The sequence below is a fragment of the Triticum urartu genome, chromosome 2 (genome assembly GCF_003073215.2).
Source record: "Triticum urartu cultivar G1812 chromosome 2, Tu2.1, whole genome shotgun sequence".
Lineage (NCBI taxonomy): Eukaryota > Viridiplantae > Streptophyta > Magnoliopsida > Poales > Poaceae > Triticum > Triticum urartu.
Window position 1 is genome coordinate 408,605,913 of NC_053023.1, and position 10,213 is coordinate 408,616,125.

The 10,213-nt window shown below is 43.9% G+C and overlaps 1 protein-coding gene across 1 annotated transcript; it reads left to right on the forward strand.

Moving 5' to 3' along the window:
* Nucleotides 1-482: 482 nt before the first annotated feature.
* On the forward strand, nucleotides 483-7,456 carry LOC125537580 (metal tolerance protein C4). The gene is made up of 13 exons (XM_048700895.1): nucleotides 483-927; nucleotides 1,029-1,086; nucleotides 1,662-1,794; nucleotides 1,902-1,957; nucleotides 2,180-2,294; nucleotides 2,408-2,465; nucleotides 2,549-2,667; nucleotides 2,886-3,005; nucleotides 4,777-4,878; nucleotides 4,957-5,029; nucleotides 5,994-6,061; nucleotides 6,992-7,052; nucleotides 7,135-7,456. The coding sequence occupies exons 1-13, from the start codon at nucleotides 630-632 to the stop codon at nucleotides 7,257-7,259; spliced, it is 1,386 nt and encodes a 461-aa protein (XP_048556852.1). The 5' UTR covers nucleotides 483-629; the 3' UTR covers nucleotides 7,260-7,456.
* Nucleotides 7,457-10,213: the final 2,757 nt, after the last annotated feature.

Below are 10,213 nucleotides of genomic sequence, written 5' to 3' on the forward strand. Positions count from 1 at the left end.
AGGAAACAACGATAAGTGACAACATGACTGTAGGCTTATTTACGTTATGTCATGTGATAATCTTGTTCTCTTGTTACAACACACGTCATATGTGCTAGCCTTTTCTAAAGCAAGTATCATAACTCTATCACTCAGTAAGCATGGTGAGTCCATGCGTACGATGTTATGCCTTGGTTTTCTAGAGAAAAAATAGATATGTTTGTGAGTAAACATGATGAATTCAAGCGTACGATGGTATGTTTGGTTTGCTTGGTGCTTTTACAATATAAGTCTTTTTTTTACCACGTGATAGATGTGGTAAGCAATTCAAACTATTAAAAAAAGATTTTTTTAACACGATTTTACAGGAAAAGCTTACTTTCACATTTTTATTCGAGGAAAAGCCTAGTTTTACAGGACACCGAACCCTAACTTTATCTTTTGAGACAACCGAACCCTAACTTGCAAGCTCGTCTTTCACCTTTTCGGGTCCCAACGCCGAGCCCAGTCCAGCCCACGGTGCACCCAGAATCCCCCAAACCCACCTAGCTCTCCTTCCTTTCCGTTCTTCTATCGCTTTCCCTCGAATGGAAGCTGCGCCACGCCCGCGGCAGCAGGAACAGCACCACCGGCGGGGCCGGCATCCCTAAATGCGCCGCCCTCTCGCCGCCGCCGCCGCCCTCCGCCTCCGCCTCCTCTCATCCTCGTCCCGCCCCCTCGTCCCCTCGCCCTTTCCACTCCACCACCTCCTCCGCCGCGACGACGACCGCGAGGATCGACACCCAACGCCCCCGCCTCCGCCATTCTCGCCCCGCCCGCTCCTCGGCTCCGCATCCGGTGCCCCCGGCCTCCTTGGCCTCCGCGGGTGGCGGACGTTACCCCCGGCAGCGTCACCGCCACGAAGCACCGTCGCGGACGCGCCCCCTGTCCTGCTCACCATCTCCCGCAGTAAGATCAGTGCCCCCTTCCCTTTTCCTGTCCGTGTCCTCATTCTGGGGTTTATGAGGCATCTTACGTTTGGTATTGTTGCTGTTCCTGTTGGGCCGCAGGTTATTCTTTGCGTGTCGCCAAGACCAAGAAGCAGACACACTTCGACGATGAGCACAGGTAATTCGAATGATCCTTTTTGTTCTAAAAACTGCGTGATTGGCACACTGCTATTAATCAATCAATTGATGGATTTGTGTGTTTCGGCCATGCTTTTCTTAAGGAACCATTTTAATTGCTCTTGGAATATACTTGTGTGCTATGATGGGACAGAAGTGCTATTGCCTCTATATTGTTACTGGACAGAAATGTTATTCCATTTACAATGATGGAAGAGTAATGATTGTGATGGGAGTGATGATGCTATCTATGCTTGAGAGTAGGTACCTTTTCCATTTTAGAGGACAGATGGAAGCTATTCCTCCATCCAAACCGAGGAAGAAGATCCACTCTGAATATTTTTTTCATTTATGATGAAGTATGAATTATGATGGTCTTTCTCTATGAAATACTCATTGCACTGTCATTAAGGGTATTCAGTTTTGTGTATTATCATATGAGTTATTTAATATTTGCGTTAGCAATTATTTGCAAAATAGTGACCATTAATTTATTATTGCATGCTTGAATTATTTCTCAAGGTTCTGTATTGATATACACTTCGTTTCATGCAACTCCTGTTGGTTTGATCTCAGCCATCGAGCGGTTAACACGGCACTTTGGTGTAATTTCCTTGTCTTCACGCTGAAGTTTGGTGTGTGGTTTTCAACATCTAGTCATGTTATGCTAGCTGAGCTAGTACATTCGGTGGCAGACTTTGCTAACCAGGTAACTTTACCCTTTGCAACTTAAGTTTGTGTTTCTTTTTTTCTTGTCTATTTCTTGACCTGGAGTGAAGTATCATACCCAGAGACTAACTGCCTATCAAAATTCAGGCTCTTCTTGCATATGGTCTGAGAAGTTCAAGACGTGCTCCAGATGCTCTACACCCGTATGTATAACTCTTTGATTTTCAATGCATGCTTTGTCAACAAAGATCTCCTTTTTTTACTGGAATATTAGTGATAAGGAAGAACCCTGGTATTAATCACTGTATAATAAATAATAGTCTCTAGAGAACCAGTGATAAGACTGTCTATATATGACATAAATTGATGTGGTGCCCTGTGTCTTGACTTAATGATTGCTTACCCTAGCTTAATCTCTTTTGCAGCTATGGTTATTCAAAAGAAAGATTTGTATGGTCTTTGATATCCGCAGTTGGAATATTTTGCTTGGGTTCAGGTGCTACTATTGTGAATGGAGTTCAGAACTTGTGGAGTTCTCAAGTATGATGCGAGTGTATCATTTGGTTCAGTAGAGAATTTTGCATGTACATTCCATTTTATCATCAAATCTTATCCCAAGTACAGTTTTCATATCTTATACTTATATTACACAGCCTCCCGAGAACATTCACTATGCTGCATTAGTGATTGGTGGGTCGATCCTAATTGAAGGTGTTATTCACGAAAACCTGTTCTCTTTATTTGCTTTAGTTATTTAGTATGGTTTTAGTTGACAGATGCTGTTGTCTCTCTAGGTGCTTCACTTCTTGTTGCTATAAAGGCTGTTAAGAAAGGTGCAGCAGCAGAAGGAATGAGTATCAGAGACTACATCTGGCGTGGTCATGATCCAACTTCAGTTGCTGTTATGACTGAAGTGAGTAATGTGTTCGAAACTACCTTAGTACCTCTCTCTTCTAGTCCAATCACTTCCTGCAACTGAAATCCTGAACTTGCATCTGTGCCCTTTTTTTGTGATTAATTTAGTTGCCCGCATTTGCTGTCTTAATCATATTTCTTCTTTACTTACCAGTTACCATTTATTCCTTCTTAACTCCCTTGATTCCTTCTCATATCCCAATAATTGTCCGACAGGATGGTGCTGCTGTTACAGGTCTTGCTATTGCAGCAGCATCTTTGGTGGCTGTTCAAATGACAGGAAACCCCATCTATGATCCAATTGGTTCCATCATTGTTGGTAACTTACTTGGAATGGTATGCTAATTTTTCCGTTTCATGTTTTTCTGTTTTGCTTCTGTCAGCTTATATTTGCTCTGTTTGTACAAACGTACTCCCTCCGTCCGGTGAAAAGTGTACGTTTGGGTTTAAAATTTGTCCACCAAAGAGTGTACTTCTACCTTCCCAATGCACTTTAAACTATTTTCTCTCATCACACGGTAATCAAGACCAATAGCATTCTATACATAATCTTCTTAATTTCTACATGCACTTAGCTCATTGGGGGTTGGGTAATTAAAGAGGAGAGAGATGGTGGCTTGCATCTTCCCAATGCATTTTTTACTTCACTTCATAATTTGTCCTAAAATTTCTAGATGTACATTTTTCACCGGACGGAGGGAGTAGAGTCAATACAAATGTATTTGTGCTCTGTACTTGAATTATGCTGCCCTACTGACAATTTTGCCATATTTTCTGTACACATTTTCATGAGAATCTGAAACAAATTGAAATGAATATCGTCATGTTTTCGCATTGAAGCAAAGCCACACATTCTGCCATTTGAACTCTCTACCCAATTATATGTCCTTATTGAAATTATCTTTATTAGAACCATGAGTTGGTTGCGAGATCTTATTGGTTTCAGCTCTACCCTACCCCAACTTGTTTGGGACTAAAGGCTTTGTTGTTGTTGTTGTATCGAAATTATCTTTGTTCTGGCGTGGACTCATCGTGGTATGTTATCAGATTGTAGAATTTTCTCATCTCTTTATTGTTTTTATGATCTGTTAGCTTCAATCTATTGCCAGAAAGTGTCAAATGATGCTATGTTCATCTGTGTGCCAGATAGAACAGTATCTTGGCTGTTATAACACTCATACAAGCAATATGCGCTATCTGTTGAAGTGGCACGCTGCATAGACTGCATTTGTTTGATTTGTGAAGCTCTAAGGCCAAAAGTTTCATAACTGCCACCGCTAGTCTGCTATAGCGGTGTTATGTTTCTTGATGTATATCTTTTTGTTAATTGCGTTAAGTCTGAAGTATGTTCTATTAAACTTTTATTTGATTGCTGGTTTATTCAGTTTTTTTTGTATAACTTGCCTCACACATCCTGCATTTGGTTTCATAGTGAAGCTGTGTATGCTATCCATGCTCTAGTGTTAGGTAAACTAAGGAGAATTGGTACTGTGAGGCAACACTTCCTATTTATTACTCCCTCCGTTCACTATTAAGTGAACAAACACACTATGTATTTCAATATGGACTACATACGGAATGAAATAAGTGAACAAACACACTAAAATGCGTCTATATACATCTGATTCAGAAGAAAGTTAGAACATCGTGAACGGAGTGAGTACCTGTGAATAACCCATGAGAAAGTTATGCCAGATTAACATGTTTGTTAGCCTAACATTATAAAACCTAGTTTGGTTAGTATGGGATAAAACTAGGATAACTACAATCAGTTTCACTTGAAAATAAACTTGTAAGCTTTAAAAACCACAATTTCCTTTTTTTTATGCAGAACTATAAATAGACTATTACAATGACTGTCGACAGGCTTCAACCAATTAATGTTTTCACTAAATGCTATTGGAACTGAATAAGGGCTTCAAGTATACCCATAATTCTCACACAAATGGTTTCTGCAAAATCCATCGGCCATACTTAAAATGACCACTATATGTTTTCATCTGGGTTATCTTTGCTCTGATGGTTTGTTCAGGATTTGCATCTGTTTGTTCATTCCTGCCCATGCCTTGTTTCAAAGCAAGATTCAACATTTGTGCTATCTCTGTAGGTTGCGATTTTTCTCATCCAGAGGAACAGGCATGCTTTAATTGGTAGGGCCATTGATGATCATGACATGCAGCGAGTTCTTGAATTTCTGAAATCTGATCCGGTAACTTCCGGATGACTTTATTTCATAGTACAATGCTCAGAAGCTTTGTTATGAAGCTGATGTTATTACATCTTGCAGGTTGTAGATTCTCTTTATGATTGCAAAAGTGAGGTGATTGGGCCAGGGTTCTTTAGATTCAAAGCAGAAATTGGTATAACTCTAATCATGTGCCATATTCCAGCTTACAATTATTCTAATTTATTGACACTTTTAGTTCATAGTTTTTAGTCTAGCATGCCTCTTTTTTGAATTAATAACTATGGAGCACTTCTTTTTTGTTAATCTTGTTGTTTCTATTTGTTGAATTGGCACATCGTTCCTTTTAGTATTTGACGTTTCTTTCTGGAAGTTAATAGTTACAGAGCACTCTTTTTAGTTAGCCGTGGTTGTTTCTATTTGATGAATTGAATTTGCTGTAAATGACCGAGTTGATATTATTTATCTGCAATGGATGGCCCTATCATCTATTAACTTTTTAATCTTGAACCTATTGCTTTACAAGCATCTTTCTGTATGGCTATTGTATGACCATTAAGAAGGAATACACTTTAGTGAGCTAACTCCATAAATTTGCAGTTGGCACCAACTCATAATTTACTGTTATGTTACCTGAGGGAATTAATGTCCGACATCCCCACGGGACGATGACTTGCCTGCAAAGGATTTTCCCCTTGGGGTTCGTATGACTTTGCAGTTGGCACTAACTCATAATTTACTGTTATGTTACCTGAGGGAATTAATGTCTGAAATCCCCACGAGACGATGACTTGCCTGCAAAAGATTTTCCCTTGGGGTTCGTATGAGAGGAAGAGTGCTGTATAGAGTTATGGGTGCAGGGAGAGGCAGTGGGTGGAGTGCCAGTGAATACTAAGAGGGTGCCAAACTACTGCATGTGTATTCATCCGTTATCACGAAATAAAAAACAAGCATTATGGTATGCAAAACATGTATGCATACCAAGGATATTTCAAGGGGTAGCCCTTACAATTTGCTAATTTGTTGACTCTTCCCATCCATATTTGCTAACATGTTGGGCTCATCTATACTTGCGTGTTGAAATTCCTCTTACATTTCTGATCTTGTCTTAACAATTTATTGACGTAATCATCCCACAGATTTCAATGGAGTAGTCTTGGTGCAAAATTATCTTGAAAGGACTGGACGTGGAGTATGGGCAAAACAGGTGTCTTTTCTACTTTAACGTAACGTAGTTATTTTGCTCTCTTTTATGAGTATATTGGTATTGCTCTGTTGCCAGGTTAGTGAATAATTGCTAATTTATGTGCCTATTATCTTAAACTGAAGCAATCACTCAATTTCTTTGTCGAAATTCTAGGTAGTCTTTCTATTGCTCTTCTCTCTAGTATAGTCAAGCTTTGGCTAGAGTGTCAGCAGTCAGTCAGTGATTGATGTTTAGTGGATTGTTAAGACACCGACTTTAACTTAACATCTACCTTTATTGAGAGTTGTGTAATTAATATTTCACTCATGCTAGCTAGGCGTGATAAAAAATTGAATTAACTGCATGTCCTTGTTGTAAGCTGTGGAAATATCAATTGGAAGCCCTCAATTCAATGTCAATTTTGTGCACTTTGCATAATAGGTCTCAATAATCCTCCCAAAAATACAAGGTGTAGATGAAAAAAGGATTTATAATTTTATAGTGAAAACTTTCATCCAAATTGCTTGGTATCGCAGCATGAGCTGCATCTTTGCACTGCCCATCTTTATATCTCTGATTCACACATTTGGACGAGAGGAGGGGTTGCACTAGATGCATTCCTTTCTGAGATGATTGTATTCGAGCAGTTCAAAAAACATGTTCACGTTGTAAGATGGGAAAATTTCAAGTGCAAACTCCCGTTTGATGTATAATTGTACTCTCAGCATGTAAGCATCTCAATAATCCTCCATAAAAAGTAAGGTAGGGTATAGATGAAAGGAGGATTTATAGCTAAAGTTTCATCCAAGTTGGTTTGAAGTACGAGTTGCATCTTTGCACTGCGATGGCTAATATTGGCTATTCCTTTTTCAAACATCCTCTCTTGGTCACCAATCTCAATAGATCATCGATATCATTTCTCTATAACCTTTTATCGATTCATTTTTACAGTTCCGGGAGGCCTCGTTGAGTAAGGATGATGCGGAGCTACGAAGGGTTATGGCCGAGTATGGTATGCACTATGTTGCTCTAGTCGCAATTTTTATGCCTGTTATCATGTTCTGATAAGCCATGCGTTACTGCTGCCTGTACAGGTGAGGGTGTGGTGGATGCTCTGGGATATGAAGTGGATCGGCTGGAGTCAGAGATACAGAAGATTGTGCCGGGAATCAGACATGTTGACATCGAGGCGCACAACCCAGACGGTCTTTCAGTTTAGAGTAGCATTTTTTGTACATTTTTATGGATATATTCGGTTGATTGATCACGCTTGCTGATCAACGCCAATCTGATTTGTTCTATGACCTCTTGATACTTTTTACCCCTCAGTAATTCAGGCCATTGTCTCCCATGTAAGAACGAGATGCCCTACAGAAAGTCAGTGGGCACATAATCTTGGTGCTCACGTGTTGAATATGTTCTGTGGCGCGGCAAAGATAGTGTGCTGTCAAGATTTATTGCAATCCATTAACCTCCAACCCAACTGCTGATAGGGTGGCAATTAAACACGACCGCATATTTTTTGCGAAACAGGCTCTCAGATCTATTGTTAAACCCAGTCAGATACAAGTAGTACCCCTTTAAGATAGAAAAATACAACGAAGTCCCTGAGGAACCACAGAACCGCTGCATCCGCCGGAATGAGTCCGAGGACGCGTCGCCGCTCTGCTTGTTCGCCGGCGAATCTCCATGGCAGACGGGATCGCGTCCTCAGAACGTCGAAATCCTTCGGCTCGGCCCGTTTTTGGGCACGGCGATCGCATGCCGAACCCAGCGCATGGGGGGGGCTCGGGGGCTTCGGCGCAAGGGAAAAGCATGTCTGACCCACATCGTCAGGTGAAAAGTCAAGTCTATCTTCTGGATTCGCCTCCCCCCCCCACATGCTCGGCTGCCAACCGGCTGATCCCGGCGTCGTCCACCGCCCACCACCGCTAGATAGCCCATTCCCCGCTGAAAAAAGAACAGAGGTTTCGCCGAGGCAGCCTCTCCACCATCGGCTAGGCGATTTTTCCGGCGTTCCGGCCGCAGAGGGGCAATTTAGCGGCAGGTGCGCGCCCACCACGTCCATAAGATGTTTGGCGATTTGCCTGCCTCGGCAATGGACTCGAACGATGAGGAAGCACTCGCTGTGCTGCTGGAGAAGGAAGCCGAGGCTGACGTCCAGGAAGAGAAACATCTCATGGTCCTCGCCGCTGAGCAATTAAAAGCCGCGGCGAGGTGGCTCGGCGTCGGGGCGGATGAAAGCAAAGAACCGCCATCGTCTCGAAGGCTACTGCATGCTCTACTCCGACTACTTCGCCGATGCTCCACTGCACGGCGACAAAACATTTTGGCGCCGTTATCGGATGAGCCGAAAGCTTTTCCTCAGGATTGTGAACTCCATCCGGGACTTCGACAGCTACTTCAAGTGCAAGAAGGATTGGACCGGAAAACTTGGATTCACCTCAATCCAAAAGTGCACGACAACGATGAGGATGCTTGCATACGGAGCTCCCAGTGATTCACTTGACGACTATGGGCGCATGTCCGGGTCCACCACCATTGAGTGTTTCTACAAGTTCTGTCGGGCAGTGGTGGCAGTGTTTGGACCGCAATACTTGCGAACACCCAATGCGGAAGACACTGCTCGGATCCTAGCACAGAATGCAACAAGAGGATTTCCTGGGATGCTTGGAAGTATCGACTGCATGCATTGGAAATGGAAGAACTGTCCATTCGCTTGGCAGGGGATGTACAAAGGCGCCAAAGACGGTTGTAGTGTGATACTTGAGGCGGTAGCCACACATGACCTCTAGATTTGGCACTCCTTTGATATGCTAGGAACTCACAATGACATCAACATGCTGCAGTGCTCTCCTGTCTTTGCCAAGCTTGTTGAAGGTCATTCTCCTCCGGTGAACTTCGAGGTCAATGGGCGGCACTACAACAAGGGGTGCTACCTAGCTGATGACATCTATCCGAGATCGTCTACATTTTTGAAGACTATCTCAAATGCTGTGCCAGGAGGCAAGAAGTCCCACTTTGCCAAGGTGCAGGAGGCTTGCAGGAAGGATGTCGAGCGGGCATTTGGTGTGCTCCAATCTCGATTTGCTGTTGTCTGGTACCCTGCTCAGGCTGGGTCGAAATATCAAATGTGGGAGATCATGACTTGCTGTGTCATCTTGCACAACATGATCATCAAGAGCGAGCAGGAAGAGCCAGTGTTTGACACTGAACCATACTACATGCAGGGTCCTCTAGCCGAAGTTGATCACCAGCTACCGGCAACCTGGACTGCCTACCTCAGTATGCGTCAGGAGATCCGAGACCCACAGGTGCATCCTCAACTGCAGCAGGATCTGATGGAGCACCTATCGAGGATCAAGGGCGACGCCGGGCTCGACGTGTGATGAAATATGAGTTTTAATTTATTGAACTATATAATTTGTATTGAACTATTTGTTGTTGCACTATTTTGTTGAATTATTTTATTTTTCTGTGATGAACTATGTGATAAAAAATTTATTTATGTTGAGAATTCAACGCCGAACCATGCCGAATATGGGCCGTTTCTCACCGATATCGGGACATTTTTCTATTTATCTGGGCCGAAAAGCGGCCACGAATGGCCCGATATCGGCGCCTCGGGGCGACATGGGGGCGACGGCTGGATGCCCAACCGCCCCCAGCGCCGATTCTGCCGCCGGCTCGCCCCCAGACGGCGATTTTTATGCCTCCTGAGGGGGCCAATTGCTGGAGATGACAGGCCCCGAGGCGATTTTTTAGCGCCGGCGGGCGAAAATCGGCCCAATCGCGCCCCCACGATCTCGTTTAGCGCCGGTTTGGGCCGAAATAATAGCCGGCGCACCCGAGCCGAACTCGGCGCGCTGGGGGCGCCTGGGGGCGCCGGCACAAGCGAAAAGGGGCGTGGGGACGCTCCATCGGCGAGAGGAGGGCCTTTTCCCGCCGTTTCTTCCCGCTTTCCCCCTCGGCTTCCCTCTCATTCTCCTCCTTTTGCCAATCTCCTCCTCCTCTCCCCTCCTAGTCGGCTGCCATGCCGCCGAAGAAGTACGTGGTCCCCCACGCTGCGACGGATGCGACCACCGCCGTCGCCTAGCCGAAGCAGAGGAAGCCGAGGGCGCCACCGTCCAAGCCCCCGGGCATGTCCAACGCCGACTGGAGGGCGGAAGTTCA

Excerpts from the sequence above, each read along its gene's own strand:
- LOC125537580 (XM_048700895.1), top strand. The coding sequence starts at position 630 with ATGCGCCGCCCTCTCGCCGCCGCCGCCGCCCTCCGCCTCCGCCTCCTC. Across the intron at positions 2,295-2,407 it reads AGAACTTGTGGAGTTCTCAA|CCTCCCGAGAACATTCACTA; the intron begins GTATGATGCGAG and ends TATATTACACAG. Across the intron at positions 6,062-6,991 it reads GTGGAGTATGGGCAAAACAG|TTCCGGGAGGCCTCGTTGAG; the intron begins GTGTCTTTTCTA and ends TCATTTTTACAG.